This window comes from Crocodylus siamensis, chromosome 9 (assembly GCF_052110815.1).
Source record: "Crocodylus siamensis isolate JL-2025a chromosome 9, ASM5211081v1, whole genome shotgun sequence".
NCBI classification, from domain to species: domain Eukaryota; kingdom Metazoa; phylum Chordata; order Crocodylia; family Crocodylidae; genus Crocodylus; species Crocodylus siamensis.
In genome coordinates this window covers 17,633,243-17,654,618 of record NC_143403.1, presented here as the reverse complement: position 1 = coordinate 17,654,618, position 21,376 = coordinate 17,633,243, and the positions used below count along the sequence as shown (strand labels likewise).

Genomic DNA, 21,376 nt, shown 5'->3' with positions numbered 1-21,376 from the left:
GGGGCACATGCCCCCTGATGCGTTGCCTATGGTGCTTGACCCTTCCCCAGGAATGCATGCAGCAGTGTGGAGCCTCCCCTCGTCCCTCAGGAAAGCCACCATCCTGCTCCCTGGCTGGGCCCTGCAGCTGCGCATTCCTGCCCTGGCCCAGACAGCTCAGACCACCCAGCCCCAGCCACCAGCTCTGCCCTACTCCCTCACCATGGGGGCTCAACACAAGCCACTGCCTCAGTCTGCCCTCCCCATACCCTCCCACTCATCTGTGTGTGCATACTTACCTGTAGGCAGCTGGGGGAGCTGCTCTCCACCATACTGCCTGGCTATAGTGCTGACCACACGTGTGTACATGTGCACATGCATGTAGTACTCCCGGTCCAATTGGCTGCCTCCTGCTCTCACCAGCCTCAAGTAGCCCCTTGCAGGCTGGAACTCTGCCAGGCCTACAAGGGAAAACCTGTGATTTCCTGCTGTTTTTTTCCTTTAAAGGAGTAAATCCATTTTTTTTTCTTTTAAAAAAGAAAATCGGTGGGGTTTTTTCCATGTCAAACAGAAAACCCGGATTTGTGGTGATGAGATCAATAGCTTTATTCTCATTTTGTCAGGTGCCACTTTTTAGAGAAATGTAGCTGAATCTAGCTTGTCAGACTGATTGCTCACTGCTAAAGAATATCAAATAGTTTCAAGGGGTCATCTTTCCATTCCATACCATTTCATCATCAGTGTTTCTTTGCCTCTTGGGATGATTCCTTTGGTGGTTGCATCCTGTTCCATGACACATTAAAGCAGCCCTGTCTCCTGGGGATACAATTCGCTAAATCAGATAAGCTAAAATGTAAGAAGAGAAAATTGATGAGTAAATGGCTTAAAGTTAATTTTCATTGTCATATCCCCCATTTATATCTGTCTCTACTCTTCTAGATTGTATGCTGCTGCTTCCTTGCTTGTTTTTTCTTAGCTATTTTATTTACAGGAAACTTCTTCGTGGCTTATCAAAGACAGGCAGTTCGCAGTGTTAGTCTGAAGTCAGGCAGATAGGTTGGTGCCTTAGAGAATAACGGGTTCAGAGATGCATGGTTTCATGGGTGACAGCCTGTTTCCTCACCTACCAACCAGTTAGTCTCTAGGCCTATAAATAAACATTGTATTTGTCCAGATCTCCAAGATCTGTTATTAACTGTTAAGGTAGCTTTTATCTTTAGCTTGTATTAGCTTACCTAATACTGTGATGGGGAGGTGGGAAGATGGCACGTGCATTCTGTGAATACCTTAGCTTAATTAAGAATTCTAAAATAATGGATGAAAATTAGATCTTTTACACCCATCAAGTAATTCAAAATTGCATTTGTTAAGTCTTTCCTTTTTGCAAAAAAACTCTTGTTTGCATGATTAAATAACATCTATTTTCTTCTCCAGACAAATGACTTGGGGGAAATGTACTGAGAGGAACTGACCCAGTATTTTCCCTATATTTAAAACGAGACATATTTATGAACTAAATATGCTAGCATACGGACAAAATAAGTAGTGGGATTTGTTTTCAAACTACCCCCTTTTTTGAGATTGATTAAGCACTCTTCTGGTTTAAAAACCTACCTCTCTGTAGTACAAAACTACAAACAACAAGAGACTGTTCTTAGACTGCAGTTCACTCTGAGCTGTGCAGTGGTCATGGGCAGGTGGTGTCTGAGCCAATATTTTGACAGAATATATTCTTGTGGGAAGAATGAGTTAGAATCCTTAAAATCACTATTTGTGGTATTGTTTGTTCTTTGAAAAAATAAGAGGAATATGGCTCTCTCTCTTAGTGTAAAATTTAAAATACAGGGCTAGTGCAGTAAAAACAATTTGGCTTCTGTCTAATGATTTGCGGTCTGTTCTGTACTCCCTAAGTGTATTTGTATTACTTGCACAAAGAATAAAGGCCAACATCAGAATAGAATTTCCCTGTTTGATTTATTTTTCTACTCCTTTACTTTATCTATTTTTATATCATCATATACTGTTTTCTTTTTAAATTTTGCTTAATATGTTAGAATATGCAATCTTACTGTATGCTTTTAGCAAAAGTTATAAATTATAAAAAATATATACAGATAAAACATTTATTTGTTTGCATTGTTTTAGCAAAAGCTGTAAATAACCTCTTCTTCCTCAAGGGCCATAAATCTTGCATTTGTCCCAGAAGAAAGCTTATTGTCCCAGGGTCCTACAGACATACAAGTTTGTTGGCCCACTTTTTAAAAATGTGAGACACAAATAGGCTATGATTGACTGATTCAGAGAGACCTAAGTTTTTGCAGGTGATAGTGTACTTCATCAGAGACACAGACACGCACACACCTCTGAAGTAATCTGTTGTCTGCAAAAGCTTATGCCTCTTTGAATGATCTAGTCTCTAAGGCTGCTTACAGAACAGTGATTTACCTGACACTTGATGTGCCCCCACAGGTGCATGCCAAGAAAAGACACATCACATTAGTTTGCTCTGACTTGCCTAATGTCTAATGTCAGCTTTAGATAAGTGCCAAAAAGCCCTGCTGAAGCACCTGATCTCTACAGATGCCAGGGAGCTGGGTCAAAATCACGTGCATACTCCATTTTATAAAGTGCTGGGAGTGTTTTATCCTTATTCACATCTGTCAGCAGCCTAAGGTGCCACCCTGCCCTCCTGCCTTTATGGCTTATTAGGTTATGATAACTCAAGGAAGTGTGTTCTGGCTGAGGATTTTATAAAATTGAGGTAAGGGTTTCAGGATGTTTTGCCTGCCTGGTTCTACTAGCTTGTACCCTAAGACTAACACAAGTGGGGGAAAAAGGGAGATGGCAGCAAATAATTACTAGTAGGTAACTTTCATATTTTAAAATGAAAAAGAAGTGTAGCTGTTTGTATATGTGGTACATGTATGTATCTGTTGTACAGGTATGGTAGAACCCAAATAATTTGTATTGATATGCTTCCTAGCCTACTTAATTGGCAGCAAGTTGCTAAATTAACAAGCTGTTTGCTGCAGCTTTTACTTAAAAGGGTACCACATCTCCACCCAGTTGGAGCTCATCAGTGGTCTTATGCAGGTGACCAGAGAAACAGCATCCTATGAAATAAAAGAAGGTTTTCTTCTACAGCAAACAGATGGAATACCATACCAGTTCTTCATAGTTGTTCATTGCAGCTGTATATGTGCCCGCTGCTAATTAGCAAACTTTTTTCTTTATAGTCGATTGAAGGACCTGACCCTGCAAAGTATCCAGGTTCTATTTTACTGACATACTTTCCATTCTAAAGTGATAGAAAAAAAAGAAAAGTTTGTGAATATCTTTTGCTGTTTTTAATTTGATGACTTCAAGGTCCAGGTCACCAGACTTCCAGATTTGAAGATTTCTGTTAACGAATACAACATTAGATCTGAGATTTTGTCTATGGGAATGGGAACTGATAATCCAGAACACATAAAACAACTCCAAAAATTGTGTGAATCTGCTAAAATGTTACCTCCTGAGAAAAAGACCTTGCAAACTTCGTAAGTGATTGCTTAAGGCTTTTTTTTTTTCTTTTAATATATTATGTTTTGATCTGAAGAGCTCTTTTTTTTTTTTTTTAATCAAATAAGTTCAAAATGGCCACTCAGTTTAAACTTGGCTCATCCTGGTGCTGACCTTACACTTACAGACCCCCTCCACCGGGTGCAGCACTTTTACCAGTGTTTGCTGTTGCCAGAGTGGCACAAGTAAATTCTGGTGGGGAAAGGGGTGGGAGGGATGGGGTTGGTTGTAGGTTTGCTGGGAGAGCACCCCACCTGCAGGTCATGCTAGGCTCCTGCCCCCTATCCTGATTTACCTGATATCATGCAGCCATTTTGAATAGATTTAACCTCCCCCAAATGCCCCCAAATGTCTGTACTAAGCCTAGGTGAGAAGCACAAGGAGTGGTGTGTACCTGAATCCTCTGGTGTTATTGGTCAGAAAAGTCACTGAGCTCAAGTGAATAAGAATTGCATGCACTCTGAGGAATGTGCATGTAAACAAAACCATTTGAACTCCAGTAACCCTAAGGTCTGTAAACTTCCTTTCATGAAAGCTTTGTTCTCCACTTGTGATTTTTCTCACTCCTGAATTCTTTGGTTCTTCAAATTAGAGTGTTTGGAAATAAAATAACACCAGTTTCTTGAGAGTTGTAGAATATTACACGCATCTATTGTATCCCATGTATATCAAAATAATATTTAGATAAGGTTTCCGAGATAGATGTATGTACTAGCCAATTGTCCATCAAGAATGATAGGGGTGGAGAGGGACGGACCTGGGTTGGAGCGCCACCATCTAATGGCCCATGCTGCCACTGTTCCACCTCTTGGAAGGACTGCGGAGCTGTCCTCAGCATGGCTTTTAGAATCGTGGTGGTGCTCCCCCATGCTTGGAGCACTCTGATTGGCTGTTTCTGTCAGCCAGTCAGAGGGTGAATAAAGTGTTACCGACAAACAGACTTAGGCTTTTATAAGATTAGAATAGTGTTAACTGTTACATGATAGGTGAAGGTTTTCTTCTTTATACCCAAAAGTATTAGGGACATGGCCAGTCTGCAGAGGGAGCCAGAACAAGATGTGGACAGTGTGCAGAGCCCATTATTAGGAGAAAAATTGTCTGAAAATTGCAATTTCTCCCAAACTATTTTGGATCAAAGTGGTAAGTGTTTAGATGATTAGTGAGTACATTTTGAGAATTTGAAAGCAAACTTAAACATCTGTAAAGAAGACTAATTAAATGGAGGTTTAATCTTATAATATATGGCACTTAATATATGGCCTTTTACAAAATAAAAATTGCCCAGAGTGCATAGAAAAATGAATGCAAAATATTGATATAAAGAACTAATGCAATACATGGAGGGTTGTAGAAATTACCTTAATTAGTAGGCACTTCATGAAGCAGATTATTCCTCTAATGCCAGGGACTGATAGGTCTAGGTGTGCTTGCTGGTTAAGGCCTGAAATATCCACTGTAAATATCCATTACTGCTAAAAGAAATGAATCTTTCAGCTAAGACTAGATGAATTTTCCTGTTCTATTTATTTTAATAACGTTACGGTATTTCATATTGTTTTGCACCATTTCACAAGATACCTGCATCTTATTTTCAGGTGACTTAATTTGGTGAGCTAAGAGCTATTTTCCAATTAATCAAGATTTGGGCTATCTTGAAAGCTTTGTGGTGTTTTTTCAACATCTTTCAAGATGGCAAAATATTATTTATTTACTTTTCACATAAACTGTAGACTGCTTTTGATTTATTAATTCATCTATATCTTGCATGTGAATTGTTAAAACCTTCTCAAAGTAGAAATATCCAATATATAAGCAAATCATTTTTATGATTTGCATAATATAGTGTATTTTCTTTATTTTACTGTTGGGACCATCTTCTGGTATGGGCTTTGTCTTGGATATTTCTGGACTAAACAAAGGCCTCTGGCAGGCATTACAAAATATGATTAATCTGTTAATCATGCCATAAATAGTAACTCTGCCACATGTTCAAGGGATTAATGGCACAATAAAATGAGATGTATAACACTTTTGTGGCTAATTTCCATTGTGCCTTAAATTGAATGTGTGGCAGGATAACCAGAGGAGCTCAAGACTCCAGTGTGGTATTGACAGTCAGCTGATTGCTGGTCCCAGCCTTAGGACCTCACAGGAGTCTGGAATTGACTCCAGTGCAGTCTCAGGGATAGAAGCAGCAATCAGCTGATTCACAGTCCCGGGACCACACTATAGCTTTTAACTGGCTCCGGTGTGGTTTAGGAGCTGGGACCAACAGTCATCTGTCAGTCCTGGCCTTGGGACCGGTTAGGTTCATCCAGGCTATGGGAACCCAGCTTTCAACTTGTAGCCAGGGCTCCCTCGCACTGGCACACAGTAATGATGCCATTGAAATACGATTCCTGGTATCAGAATGTGTATCCTGCCATGCATGTGTGGCATGACAGGTGGTGTGATTGTTGGGATCGGGGCTTGGCTCCTATCATGCTATTAAATGTGTGGACCACAGGCTTAATATACTTAAGTTGCTTGAAATGTGTTTGGTGTTTTTTTTTGTTTTTTTTTTAATTTAGGTCCCATAGCTAAAATTGAGGTGGAAAACTCTACACAGCATCATCATAAATGGTACTGGAATTTAATGTAATTATTTTTAAATGAAGAAATGTGCACTCTGTTTTCTGAATTCACTTTGAATGTGCATTTAGTGTTTCTGAAAAAGGATAGATTGACTGTCCTGATTGCTTAATCTTCAGTTGACATATAGAACATAGTAGTGGTTCTCATTGTTCCATACTGCTGGTACTACTGAAGGAATGACCATTAAGGTAAAAGGGTAATATATTCTCTGTTCCTATTCTGACCTTAATCCATCTGTTTAGGCCATGTTTTTATATGGCCATCCTTATTTTAGCATCTCTGCTAGGAAGTGTTTAGAAAGATGCATTTCAGGTCAGTTAACAATCATAACGTAATAGAAATCCTGGTCACACATGGTCTAGACTGAATTTGGGTCTTCAATCAGGATGTTAGAGCAGTGATTTTCAAAGGATGTGCTGTGGCGTACTAGTGATGTGACAGCAACAGCAGTGGGACCCAACATCCCTCTCTGAGAGGTGTAAATGCTCTCCTCCCCCATCTGGCACATGCTGTGCCTGACCTAGCTACTCCAACTGTGCCTAGGGCTGCTCCTCTGGGGACTAGCTGCTACTGCTGCTTTCCCCCACTGTTCCCCACTCCCAGGCAGCTCTGTGCTGGCCCCCTTCTCCCCTGGCACTCCCAGCAGTGTGCTTTGCTGTGAGCAGGCAGACAGATGCAGAGATGCACTTTGCAGCCCAGCTTGTCTCCTCCACTTCTCCCACTCTTCTGGGGCTATGGGGGTAGTCATTGATGTGTGGGACCCTGCAGGAGCAGTCTCAGCAGTGTTGGGACAAGTGAGATCAGGAGTGGGAAAAATATGGCCTGTGAGCCATATCTGGCTGCCACTGAGGACCTGAGGAGGAAGGGCTGCATCCCACACTGCAGCCAGGGCCGGGCCAGGCCACACAGCATACAGATTCCTCCACCACCCCCTACCCAGCTTCCTATTAGTGCTACAGCTGCGTGGTCCTGGCATCGCAGTCTCTGGCAGCCAGGCTTACATGGAGTGGGTTGCAATTCGGAATGCCAAATAGCTATCCTGGCTGCCACTGCCCACCACATTTGGATAGTTTAATTCAGGCGTTGTCAACCAGGAGTATGCATACCCCTGGGGTACTTTGAAAAGTCCTAAAGGGGCATGGGCAGGCAAGGACGGAGCACTGTCGCCCACCACCCCACACCGCTGCTTCTCTGGAGCAGGGTGACGGTAGTGGCACCCCTCTGCGGGCCAGGCAGGCCCTGGCCGGGCAGACCACTGCCACTGCCATCCACCACACCGCATTGCTGCCACTGCCCACCACTTCCCCATGGCAGGTCATACATGTGGCCTTGTGGGTTGCTGACAGGTTGTGCACAATTGGCCAGGTACAAGTAGAGGTGGGAGGAGGCCCTGGCTGGCGCCTGCGCTGTTAAGGCCAGCGGCTCCCGCCTTCAGTGTGTGAGTGGCCAGGACACCAGGAGGGGAGGACAAGGGCCTGCAGCATGGAACCTGCCTAGGCTGGGGTGTGTGGGGTCAGGCCCCACCTCAGGCCACCTTGAAGCTCCTCATCTGGCTGCCAGAGGTACACTTCTTAAAAAAGGTTGAAAACCCCTGGTCTAATTGATCTAAATTTGGAGCTAGTTTGAAGCCTCTTGCGAGGAAATGTTATGGTGCTTGGTGGATAAGTTTGAGCAAATGTAGTTTGAACTGTCTGTTTTAGTGTAGATAGAGCAAGACCCTGAGGAGAATCTTAAATCTGTTAGTCTGAACCAGATTTATTTTATAACATATTGAAGCTTTTGAAGACTCTATGCCACAAATCTGTACCTGGGACCCACATCTTTCCCAGCTGTTGAGAGTCAGTGGTTGCTATTGGCTGTAAAGTTTTCTTTGCTTAATTGCAGATTCTTTAGTGACCTTTTTCCTACCAGTTCTGAATCTGCAATTTTGGAAATTTGCCTCTCTTCTGTACGAGCTCTAAGTGCTGTTTTTCATTGTGCATTTAAAAGTATCAGGAAGGTCAGGGAGAAAGGGGGCATGCAACTTTCGGTACTGGCCACATCGTATTTTACCTTCTTGTTCAACTTTATTCATGCAGTTTAAGGATCTTTTCCAGTGTGTGATGGATAGAGGCATTGATTGCAAGTACCTGATGGGAACCCAGTACTGACATGGTTTGAGTGATGATGAGAGTAGCCTGAGGATTTATTTAGTTAAATTCTGAATTCTTAAAAAATTTTTAAATTGAAATAATTTAACTTTTTTTTCCTTTGGTATCTTAGTTTCTATCCGGAAATTAAATGGTTTCAAAAGGAAGATACCGTTACCATGAAGATAAAAATAAGAAATGTAACTGACTGTAAATGTGAGTTTCTGAGAAACAGGGTTACTTTCAGGTAGGTTCAAATTTATAATATAATCGTCAAAATAATGAAATTTACTAGATAGCATTTTGTTTTAAAAACTAATCTTTTTTTCAAAAAACAGTGCTTTTTCAGAAGACAAATTTTATTTGGTGGATACAGAGCTGTATGAAAATATACTTACTGAAAAGTCTGTATGTGAGATTAAGAATGAAGAACCTGTGATTATCCTTGCAAAAGAAAAGAAAGAATCATGGCTCAAGCTGCTAAAGCACAAGGTGAATTATGAATAGCAATTTGGAAAAATTTTCCATTTTCAAGGTTTGAAGATATCTTTAAGTATTAAACTCACAGTAGTTTTTTATTTCTGTTATCAGAATCCTAATGTGTCTTTTGACTTTGAACATTGGGAAGATTGTGGAAATGAAAGCCCCTTTCCAGTTGGTAAGATCTAAACAAATTTTGGAGTAAGCAAACCTGTACTTTTATTAGTAGAGAGGTAGTTAGCTATATTAGTCTGAACTTGGGGAGAAGGCAGGGCAGGGTGGTTCTTTAGGGTGTTTTTACACATGCTTGGCGGGGGTTGGTTAACTAGAGCAGCTCTTGGGGGCCGGTCTGACCAAGCTGCATCCCTATGTGCCAGCTATGGAAGCAGAAATTGGGTGGGAGGGAGACATGCCCCCTGCTGCCTGACATGTCGCCTATGCTGTACATGCTAAACCTGCTCTTGTTGGAGAGTCGGTTTAGATTAGACATCCGTAAGAACTACTTCACAATTAGGGCGGCTAACTTCAAGGGAAGTGGTGCTGGCTCCTACCCTGGGGGGCTTTAAGAAGAGGCTTGATGCCTACCTGGCTGGAGTCATTTGAGACCAGTTTTTCTCCTGCCCAGGCAGGGGGTCGGACTTGAAGATCTACAAGGTCCCTTCTGACCCTACTTCTATGATTCTGTGCCCCTTCCCACACTCACTCCAGCCTCCATAGACAAAATTACCTGGACAGAGCTGCAGGATCTGTTCTCCACCACATTGTCTGGCTGCCGTGTGCATGTGTGCACGTGCACATGCACGTGCATGTGATGTCCCCTGCCCCCTATATTCTACTCCCCCAAGCAGCCCCTTGGTTTCCTGGGTTTTTCTTCAGCAAACAGAAAACCTGGATCCCTGGTCATGAGAAATAATGCTGTGTATTTATATAAGGGTCCCTTAAGTGCATATCCTAGGTGTATACAGGGCCTGCTTTCAGTCCCAAGGGAAATGTACTTTCATGCAGTATACTGTACTTTCAAATTAACTTGACGTGCACTGATGCATCAACATTGGGAGTGGGGTATGGGGGGTGGGAATTCAAGGGTGGCTATAGCCCAGCACTTCCCCCTGGCCCCAGCAGCAACCCGTCCTCACCCTGTGCATAGATCCAGGGGGCATGTGCCCCCCATGGCTGTCCTAGGAGTGTGTGTAGCAGCGGCATCTGACTGTCCCCCCCACCCTGACAAGTCGTGTGGCTCTGTCCCACCCCGACCGGGCTAGGGTAGATTGCTTCCTCACTGTAGGAGCCTCGATCTATCCTTTCACCCTCAACAGACTTACCAGCCAGATGCTGCTCTCCAAGCTGGCAGACTGCATATTGGCTGTCAGATTGGTATCAGCCAATATGGCTCACTAATAATCATCCATCGGAATCTTTATTGGTGCACCCCTACAAATAACTGTGTTGAACAAACATGCTAATGTGGATTTTTAAAAGTAACTCAGGAAAAACCTTTAGAACGGTAGAGTACCTTCAGTGAGAAAAAAGGAATAACAGTATTCATTATCATCATTTTTAGGCGGTTGAGGGTCGTGATCTTAAGCATCTGTAACATCTTACATCAGACTAAAAACGGCGTTCTTTGATGTACTAATTAGCAAAAAACTGGAAACTGCTTGTAGATGGTTTTGAAAATTTGGTAATTCTGAGGAATCATGGTGCACTCAAAACAATGTTATGAGAGGAGTAACATACATATCAGTGCTTTTTATAGCAAAAATCATCCAGTAGGTTCTCGTGCCTTTCATTACTCATCTTCGCAACAGTAGTAGTGGTCATGGACATTTTAATAACATGTATGGTTTATTTGAACAAGCAGGCATGCAGTCATTCAACTGAATTTTGCAAGAGCATTTATGTTGGGAACTGGTGTACGTATAGTATATAATCTACTTGTCTATTTACTAGTCAAGAGAAGCAAAACAATCTTGTTGAGCAATTAGGAACACAAGTGCATGTCACTTGAAGGTGTTGGCAGTTGCATAGAATTTTCACATTCTGAGGGTATCTAGCTGTAAACTAGATTTGTATTAGAGCCAGGTCCCTTTGTCCATATTCTGTCTGTTTGAGTATAATATTAATTGCTATTTCATTTCTAATAACTCCTTTCCTTTTCTGTTGAGCACCAAAAACGTTTATTCATACACCTCATTTTCCAAAACCAGATTAGTTTCGGTTCGTATAAACTGATGGAAAGAAATTAGGGTGCCTTTAATCTTGACTGTCAGGATGCTTAACATACCACCAGGCCTATACACATTTTCTTGCATTGATTTCCTGTTCTGCTCCAGCATGAGATTTTGTTTTTAAACAGACTGGTCAGTGCATTTTCACTTGTACAAAATGTTTTAAATTATAACTTTAAAATTTTCTTGTTTTACTGTATAATTTTAGTATAATGGCTTTTATTCGTTGCTTGTAGGTGCTGAAAAATTACATCATCCTGCTACACTAGCAATGGAAGAAATGGAGGAATCCTCGGACAGTGAAACAGAAAGTGGTGACTAACCTGCAGAATCAATCTTTGTCAGTCCCTTTTCTCTCAACCCATAATGGGTAGACACACCTGCATTTGAACCACTTTCAAAAGGACAGCAGCTGTTATGTTTCAATACGGGGTGGGCCACTTAAGGAGTTTTGGTGAGCGCTTGAGGGGCAGGGTTAGGGAGGGGCTGACCCAGCTGCAATGCTCTGTCACAGCTGTTCACACTACCCAGTGGCGGGGGTGGCCTGGGAAGATGCCAGTTTATCCTATCTGTCCCAGGCCTGTCTGCCCTGCACCCACCACCAGGAGTGACAGATACAGCAGGTGGGCACGGGCTCCATGGAGATCAACCCAAGACCCCTATGGGCAGGGTACACTCAGCCAGGCGGATGGGATGAAGTCACAGGGGGGCAGGAAGCAGGACAGGCAGACAGGCGGGACTGGGATCACAGGGTGGTAACAATGTGGGGCTGCAGCCCTGAGCAGAACTGCAATCCATTTCTTGCCATCCCATCTCCAGCCCTGTCCAACCTGCTTCTGGATACAGCTCCCTGGCTGCCCATGGCCCCATCCCATCCACTTGGCTGAGTGTGCCCTGCCCACAGGGTTCCTGGGCGCATTTCCATGAAGATCTTGGCCAGTCCTTTGGGTGCTCCTGGTGATGGGTGTGGGGCAGACAGTCTGGACACTGGGGCCAGGATCTGGTGGCAGTGGTGGGGCACATGCCTGCTTCAGGGTGGTGGAAGGTGTTTGGAAGCCCTGTCTAGCCACTGCGTCGCCTCACAACACCCACCCTGCCTTGCAGACTACGGATCCCGGTGTGCCATAGAACCGCACACAGGGGCAGGGTGGGTTGCATGCAGTGGCACCTCCATGCCCAGGGGCAGCAGGATTGGCCAAATGCTCCGTGCCCCCTGCGCCTGGGCCAGAGAGGGACAATGGACCCACCATGACATATTTTGCTTACCCCTGTTCTAATAGTTGCATGTCGAAAACCATGGGAAGGATACAAATATAGCAGAACCACTCCAGCTGTAACACTGCTTCATTTCAGGGTTAAGAAGAAGTGGCTTTGCTTTCCTACTTTGTATTTTTACTTTGTGGATAAGTTAGAAACAATTGCATAGGAACAGCTGCAGACCTTTTGAAATGGATCCAATATTTACATGTATCTATATCCAGTGATGATTAAGGATGGTCTTGCAGTCTTTATCTGCATAAGAATTTTACTAATTTTGGTGGAACTATTTGCATATAATAGGACTACAGAATCAAGTCCTTAATTTTTATAAGGATGGCAATGAACTCGACACTTCATTGTACTTAAATATGTTGGCTAATTTTGACTACCTGGATTTGAAGAAATAAAGTGCCATAGAAAAAGAGTGGTTATATTCCTTCTGATATATGTGTACTTTTTCCTAATTTGTTTTAAAAGAGGGGTGTCAAATACATGGCCTGTATCTGGCCCATGGCACCATTTTGTTTAGTTCTCTAGATTATCAGCAGGACACTAGAAGCAGAAGGCATGCAGTTACAGGGCCAGCAGAGCACACGGCTGCCACCAGCTAGTGGCAGATGTAACAGAAGACGCAGCAGCAGCTCCAACTACTGCCGCTGGAGCACATGGTGCGCGCTTCAGCACAAGGCATGTAATTGCAGCAGTTTTGTCTTTGACATGGGACATGTGGCAGGCAGGAGCTGGAGCCACTGTCTTATGCTTTGCTGCTTTTGCCACTTTGTGCTCTGCTGCTGTTATCATGCTCTGCTGCCCCTGCTATCAGTACATACTTTGATGTTGCTGCACTGGTCTTAAGCATAAGGTGAGTTTGACATCCATGCTTTTAAAATAACTGTATATTTTTGTTAATCTACAGTAAACTTAGGTCATCTGAATAATAAAAGTCTAATTTGAAAGGGGGGGGGGACGTAATTGCTTAGTCTCCAAATATAAACATACTCCTGTCACCACTAGATCAGTAATTCATATTTCTCTGGCTCCCTCCCTTCTCCCCCTGCCCTTCTAGGAGACAACTTTTCACTCTCACTGGCTCTTTTCTGGCTTTTTGAACATAGCTGGTTCCCTGTGCTTTTTTTATTGGGAACTGACTATTTCATGGAAGACTGCCAATTATGTGATTTGTGTGAAATCCTTTGAAATTGTGTATTCGGTAGGTTCCTAGACATTGAGTAATAGCAAATGTACTTGAAACTAGAAGGGAATGTTAGCTGGGCAGTGTTTTGTTATCTAGACAGAATGAAATTACCCAGTTGGAATTATTCCTGAAAAATTCTGCTACTTCAAGAGCCAAGAGATTTGTGCTATTAATACATTTATCTTAGTACACAAATAGCCTACTTTTGTGGGGTAAAGTGTAGTAAAAAATAAACTGATTGCAAGCTTTCTTTACTTATTTATCCCTGCTGTGGGGACAGGCTAGAACAGCAGTGCTGGCTCCACTACTGCTAACGGGCCAGGCTGAAGCAGGGATGGAGCTGACTTGGAGCAAAAGTAAGGAGGTCTGGGAGGGGACAGGAAGAAAGGGTGGGGACCTGAGGCTGCAGGTAGTAGCATGAAGAGGAGGGGAAATGGGAGAGGGGAATCAGGTCAGCCTGAGGCTGCAGGGGGTTGCTAGGCAACAGGGCATAAGCTGCCTGCCTCTGCCTGCCCCGCTACCAGCTGACGTCCACTGCCTGCCTTGTTTCTGCACCCCCCGCCTTCCCTACCACATACCCCTGCTACTGCCTGTCCCCCCACTGTACACTACTGCTGTCCTCATCACCTCCCCCACACCACCTGCAGTAGTGGTAGGCACATTTAGATGATCCTCTCCACCAAAAATTAATTCCATACATGGAAAACTAGAATTTACAACTTTATAATAAATTATAATAATTTATAAAAATGTATAAATCTTTAGAATCTAATTATTGGGGTGGGGGAGTTGTCTTATGTTCAGGGTCATCTTGTATTAGAGTAAATATAGTATTTTGTTTTCCATTTCCAGTTATGACTCTGCACAAAGTTTCATACTACTATAAGATGAATGTTTAAGCAAAGTACTGGAATCAGTAGTACCTGCATTTTTACATGCAGTTGAATCAAAATGTTGTTTATTTCTCTTTGTTCATTTATTATTTTCTTTATTCAGTTCTTGATTATTATCTATTCCAAGAAGCTGTTTAACAATAAATGTATTACTTGAACCCAGATGCAGTGTGCAGAACATTGGGCTGGAGGGCCACATAAGGAGTTTGGTATGCTCTTGAGGGCCGGGGGATGGGGGGAGGGCCGGGGGATGGGGGGAGGGTGCTGACCTGGCCTTGGTCCCCTGTCACAGCTGTTTTACATTGCATAGCAGGGGCTGAGGGGAGATGGCCTGGAGAGATGCCAATTTATTTTTGGGCCCTGGGCCCGCCTGCCCTACACTCACCACCAGGAGTGCCAGATGAAGCAGGTAGGTGGTATCTCCATGGATACTGGCCTGGGACCCCTGTGGACAGGGTGGTCTTAGCCAGGCGGATGGGATGGGGCTGCAGGCTGGCAGGGAGCAGTATCTGCGAGGTCATGGGGCTGGGGCCTGGGGCAGAGTTGCAATCTGCTCCCTGCATGTGAACGATTCATGCCCCTGGCGGGTGAGGGGGCACAGCGGCAGCGGGAGCCCGGTGGTGGTAAGCAGGGGAGCTCCCACTGATGCTGTTAGCACTCTCAACGGCTGGGGGAGTAGGGTGGCGAGTGCCAACCAAGGGTCATTGACCACCTATAGCATCAGGGGTGGCAAGCAGGGATTGCTGACTGTCTGCAAACCCAGTGGCGGGGTGACGAGCAGCAACTGTCCACAGACGCTGCCAACACTGTTGCCTGTTTATAGGCAGTGCACTACCACACTCAGGGAGTGCATGTGCACCCCTACACATCACCCCTGACCCTGCACATCTCTGTGATGGTCCTTGGCCCTGTGCTGCCAGTGCCCTGTGATCCTGGCCCTGTCCTGCAGCCCCATTCCATTTGCGCAACCAAGCATGCCTTGCCTGTAGGAGTATGTGACGGGGCCGTCCCCAGCCAAGCTCGACATAAGCCCACCCACCTGTCTAGGGTAGTCTGCCCTGTCTTCTGCCACACCTTTGCTGTTACACTGTTACATAAAGTTTTTAACATTCATCTAAGGTGGAGGCTGTTCATTCTAAACCGTGATGCCCAGGGCAAAATTCATGGCTCCAACCTCCCATTTACCATGTCCAATGCCTCACAAATAGCATCCATATCCACTGTTGCTCCCCAGCCCCTTTCAGGGACAGCCTCAGTCTCTGGCCCAACTTCAGCCTCCGGCACCACTGTGTGCCTTGGCCCCTCCTGCACCTACACTTCTCTTGCGTAGGACCTACTCTGTGCAGTCCTTCAGGCCACTGTTCCACTTGAGCCCTTCTCTACACAGCCCTTCAGACCATCTCTGCTCACCGTGTTCACTCTGCCCCATCTCTGTACCACACGCTTACTCTGGGCCTTTTGCCTCTTGGGCCTCAGGTGCTACTCAGTGGGCCTAGTGCCTGTTTCAGGCCTCATTCCATAAGCCTGGGCCCTATGCTTTTCTGTAGGAGTGTGCTACCCTAGCCTTTCCCCTCCATGGAGTACCCACAAAGCAGTGGGGCTGAGGCTTTTTGGCATCCTGTCCTTGCCTGTCACCGGGGAGGCACAGGTGTGACATTTCCTGGAGACTGCCTTGCCACAGGCAGCCTCACCACACCATCCAGCCCCAACAGAGTGTCTTACCCAGGACCACTGCAGGCCTTCCTACCCTGGTCTGTCTTCTTTCTCTGGGCTCCTTGATGTTCTTCCTGGGCACTCTGTTCCAGCCTTCACCTTACAACATAACCCTCAGTTGCTCGCTTCGGAGCCTGGCCCCACTCTGGCTAGCTGGGACCCCAGTGGACTCCCGGTACTGGAGCCTGGCCCCTTACAGTAGGGCATACTTACCCTTTGGCCACTCTCAGCCACTCAGGTAAGCTTGGGCCAGTTGAGAGCCCTGGATCAATCTACAAACAGCTGACTCTCACTTGATAGGGGTCCATCCCTGGCCCAGTTGCCATAAGTCAGTTGTCTCGCACTGGGCTTGCCAGGAGCCCCACAGATCTTGTACAAAGCAAACCTTTATTTCACTGGGCTCATCTGAGCTCCTCCACAGACCCCTCCAGGGTCAGCCTCACTCCCTGGGTTTTCCCAGGTTTTTCCTTGGTCACTCACGTGCTCAGCAGTTCTATTCAGGGGCTAACCTAGCCCCTCTGTAGGCCCACAAACTGTAAGCCCGTTCTGCTTGTGCTGACCTGTGTCTTCTCTAGACCCTTGTATACCAAGCCTCTCTCAATAGGCCATCCTGGCCTCCTCTCTAGGTCTCTGTATACATGGCCCCTTACTATAGGCTGGCTTCTACACAGCCTCAGGCCTTCAGCCCCCTCCTAAGGGCACTGGACCCCACCTGCATCCCTAGGAACCTCCTTGTTCCCCATAGTTCCTACCCTAACCTCCCATGATGTTCAAGGAGCAGAACCCTCTAGTTGGATGATGTTACTCCATCGTCTTTTCAGTTGCCACTGCTGGCTCTGCTCCCTAGGCCTGGCCTTATACCCAGGATGCCAAGCCCTCCTCCAGTCAGGCAGCCTTCTGGCTGCTATGTGACCAACCTGATTGTCTTTGCTGTCACCTGCAAACTGCTCTGTAGCCTGCTCAAGCCCCTTAAAGTGGTGGGCACCAAAGGTTGCCCCTCCAAAGCTCCTGGGTCCATGAAGACTGTCTGGTGCCCGTGGCAAGAGGTGTGTGTGGGTTGGGGGGGACAGGCTGGGGTGTCTGGGCAGCAAGGCCAGTGTCCGGCAGCTGTGGCAGTGGTGGGACATGAGCCTGCTTCTGGGCAGTAGAGCTGGGAGCTGCCAGGAAGCTGAATCTGGCACCTGTGCCACCCCCCAATGCCCAACACTTTAGACTACAGCTTGCAGCAGGCCCAAGAGCCACATGCAGAGACAGGGCGGGCTGTGCCAAGTGGCACCTCCATGCTCCGGGGGGTGACAGGACCAGCAGCACACTGTCTCCCGTGCCTGGGCCAGGCGAGGCAAAGGAACCCATAAAATCATGGCATGGGCCAGGTCTGGCCCGTAGGCCATATTTTGCCTACCTTTGTTCTAACAGTTGTACGTGGAAAACATCTTAGCAGAACCACTCCAACTTTAACCTGGAATGAAGCTGTCTTAGTTTATGTGGCTTTGCTACATTCGTGTTACTTGTGGATACACCAAGAACAATTAGACGGTGCTGGCTGCAGACCTTTTGAAATGGCTCTGTGTTTATGTTCATCCATATCCAATGATGATTAAGGATGGTCTTGTAGTCATAAGAATTCTACTAAAATTGGTGGAACTATATGCATATGATTGAGGGCTGCAGGATCGAGTCCTTAATTTTTACAAGGATGGCAGTGATGTCTAGTCTAGTAGAGCATTCAGCTCTGTGAAGTTTGTGGCTAGCAAGTTTAATTTGGCCACTCCTGATCCATTAAATGGATAGTTAAATACTATAACTATTATACAAATAGTTGTAAAACTCTGCTTAAAATATGGACATGCTCTAACTAGCTTAATGTCTCTCAGACTGCACAAGGGAGTATGACAGTGAAGAATGGCCAATCCACTGTCTCCCAAAGCTTATGTATTGTATCTATATTAGCATGACACGGGGTGTGTGCCTAGAAACTTGTTCTCTTGGTAGTTTATTTGGAACAAATGTGGCATGTTTTACTGCGGCAATGTCTTGTACGGTCTTGAGATGACTTAGACATGCTCTTAGAAGCAAGGTACATGTTCATTGTTCAATTTCAAAAAAATAATTCATAAAATGGCAGAAAGAGTTGTTAACAGAATTTAAGTGTAATGATTAGTATGGGACAAGATTCATTATAAGCCATAAAGAAAAGTGAATGTTTAAATACTGTAGTTTTCCGTTAAACTGTGATGAACCAACCATTTGTCTTCCTTCTTTAGTCTCCTTTTTCTTGGGAAGAAAGAAATCTGTATCTATAGCAAGTCTCCAGAGGTGTTGCCAAGTAAGCAATGCTGTTTTTGGAAGGCTAAACAAAGTAGGCTAGTAACTCAATTTCAACATGAAATGTAATTTAGCTTGCAAAGAGGGCAATTTGGAGTTTCTTGCAAGTCACCCAGATTTAAGGTATCTGTTAAGAAATACTGCTTTTGTAGAACCCTCATAAAAGATGGTTAGTTACTCTAGAACAGTAGTCCAAACTATAAAAACGTATCTTTTGATGTTAATGCATGGTGATTTCTGTTTATAAGCATTTAGGAAGAAGAAATCAGTGCCTCTCAGTAAAAGGCAACACTTATTTTCAACTTTCCAAGAGAATGTTATTTTTGAGGCCATTCCTACCCTGAGAGCACTTTAACAGTGTAAGATGCTGGCAAAGTGCTCTTACTAGAGACAACTATAAAAACAAATGTGTGCTGCTACAGTTATATCTGTACCTAGGGGCTTCATCATAGTTTTGCTTAATACAACTGTGACAGCTGTATAGACATAAATCCTAAAATAGATGTATAGTTTTAAGAGAGGTATATCTTGTATTGAGATTTTTGTTTTGAAGTACCAATAAAATACAAAAAGTCTTCATAATCTGTTTCATTGATAGTTTTTCTTAGAGTACATTTTAGAGTATTTTATCCTTGTAGACCATCCCCAGTCTGAACAGCTCACAGGTCCAAATACGGAGCTCTGTTATTTTACTTAGATTCTTAGGCTTCAAAGACTTTCCTTAAGCTCCTGATTCTTGTCTTAGTCTCCTCTTCTGCGGGTTTGAATAAGAGGGTAAAATATGACTTGCAACTCAGATTTTTTCAGCAGTGTTGAGAAAACTATGAAAGGTTGATTTGATAGTCTTTGTATATGAATTTGTGTTTTGTGTAAAAATTACAATGTTAAAACTTGCATATTTGAGTTGAGTCCAAGTGTTTGCTGAGGATGACTGGAGATTTTGTGGGCTATAGGTAGTGAAAAATTGAGGAGCTGAATAATAAGAGATTAATGCCAAGGGCATTGAAGAATTTAGCTGCCTACTTACTTTTTTTTTTTTTTCAAGGTGTGTATGTGGAAGTTTCCCATATTAGTATTAGCAATATCATGTTTTCATGGTTAAGTTCTTAATATATGTCAGTATGAAGACTTCTTGATGTCTTCTCTGTCTCTAAATAATGCCTCTCATTGTGACCCCAACCTATGGCCCACATACTACTTTTACAAGTTCATATAGATATCTGTAGAGAGATATGCATCTCTGTATATCTAGAGAGCTACCTAGAAATGCATATATCTCTATAGATATCTATATGAACTTGTACAAGTAGAATGTGGGTCATTTTTCCTGGTCTGTCCAGCAGTAGTTTATTTCAGCTGTTAGAGGGGCTCCCTTAGACCTCAGTTTCTGAGGGAAAAACAAAGCTTTCTACTCTTAAATAGTCAGTTACTTGGCTTTCCTGAGCTGTTAACTTCAAAGGTTCAGATGATAAACAACTGAGTCTTGTATCCAAAGAAATTAAATTTACATCTAGATATATTCCTTTTGCATTGCTGCTTTTGTAGCACTTGCTCAAGGGAGTGTTTCACACCCATGCAGAATACTAAATTCCTCAGTTACTGCTTCTGATTCTAATGGACCATGGGATTAGGAAGGCTTTTTTCTGGCTGGGGCCCTTGGCAGCAAGCTTGCCTTGCTGTTGCCGTCCTTCCACTGTTGCTGCTCACCTGGACCTGTCGCTGCTTCTGTTGTCATAGCAACTGTCCCTATGCCCCAAACAGGATTCAGTGCATCCTTCAATGCTGTCCAGATCCAGCTGAGGGCCCCAGACAAGCCTAGCACCCCCTGTATAGGTCTTTCCTTTTTGGGCCTACTATCTAAATTTGTTACCACATTGGAGTTCCTTCTGTAAGAGGACCTGATGGGAAGGATAATGGCTCTAAATGGGAACTTCCTTGGGTCCCTCAGAGTTTCCCCAGCTTTCCCTTCCTATTTTCTTGGCTCTATATTAACTCTGCTGGTTGTGATCACGTCGAGTAATCGTGTGGAAGGAACAGTTTATTTATGTAACCCTCTCTTTCAGCCTTAAACCATTTTTTTCATTTGCCTCCAAAATTCCTTCTGAAGGTGCTCCTGGATTTCAACATAAATGGTTCTCCTCACCTTCTAAATTCAAGCAGACGAGGCTTCAGTATGCATAAGTAAAGAGACCAATTGAGCATTATTTGCATAGGACTCTTCATTTCCAAAATACTAAACTTGTTGACATGTTTTGAAGAAAAGTTGTTATTTGCAGTTGTCTGCAAATGTATGCAGATCTGATTTAGTAGGCATTATATCTTCCTATTGTAAAAGAAAGGAAATTCTGCAAGGGAGTTGTCTTTTTCTTGGGCAGGAAAGTCAGAGCCACTCTATTTGAGTATCTACAAGGCTGCCACGTTATCTGTCCGCTTGTATCATCATTAGCGACTACCAAATAGGACTGTGGAGGCAAACATAGATGTAAATTTCTCCAAATGACATCTCTGGAAAACCCACCTGCAGAGAATATTTCTGCCATGTCTGGTCACCACTCTTGGCTTCTGGTAGATTTGAAAGGAAGGGGCATGTTCAGCAAAGGGGCCTACTCACTGGTAAGTTTTCTTCCCCTCTTCCATCATGAAGTCCTTATCCCTCCTACCCTTACTTAGTTTCTTCTCTTTTTATTTGGGAGGTTCCTGTTTTGTGATATACCTGGGAAGTTGAAGACTAATCAGCACACATTCTCACACCTCTGTGTGTTTTGGTGGCTGATAGTATAAATATTACCCATTGTCCCTCCAGCATTATAACAAGAGATCAGATTCTGAGATGTCCTTTTTACAAGTAAACTTTCCTTGATTCACTGTTTCTACAGTTGAAACTTCCTAGTTATTATGTGTGAGGAGCTTTAACAAATGCAAAACTTAGATTACCATAATGGCAGCATAGGCTAGCAGTAGGAACAATGTAAACATTTA

The 21,376-nt window shown here is 44.0% G+C and overlaps 1 protein-coding gene across 1 annotated transcript in view; it reads left to right on the top strand.

Moving 5' to 3' along the window:
- Window positions 1-14,387, top strand: part of TDRD12 (tudor domain containing 12) — a 79,070-nt gene extending 64,683 nt beyond the window's left edge. Inside the window, exons 26-32 of the mRNA XM_090063090.1 lie at window positions 3,346-3,518; window positions 4,556-4,680; window positions 6,111-6,162; window positions 8,437-8,550; window positions 8,642-8,795; window positions 8,895-8,961; window positions 11,248-14,387. Coding sequence (XP_089919216.1) covers window positions 3,346-3,518; window positions 4,556-4,680; window positions 6,111-6,162; window positions 8,437-8,550; window positions 8,642-8,795; window positions 8,895-8,961; window positions 11,248-11,333 — 771 coding nt within the window. The 3' untranslated portion in view covers window positions 11,334-14,387. The remainder of the gene's footprint in view (window positions 1-3,345; window positions 3,519-4,555; window positions 4,681-6,110; window positions 6,163-8,436; window positions 8,551-8,641; window positions 8,796-8,894; window positions 8,962-11,247) is intronic.
- Window positions 14,388-21,376: the final 6,989 nt, after the last annotated feature.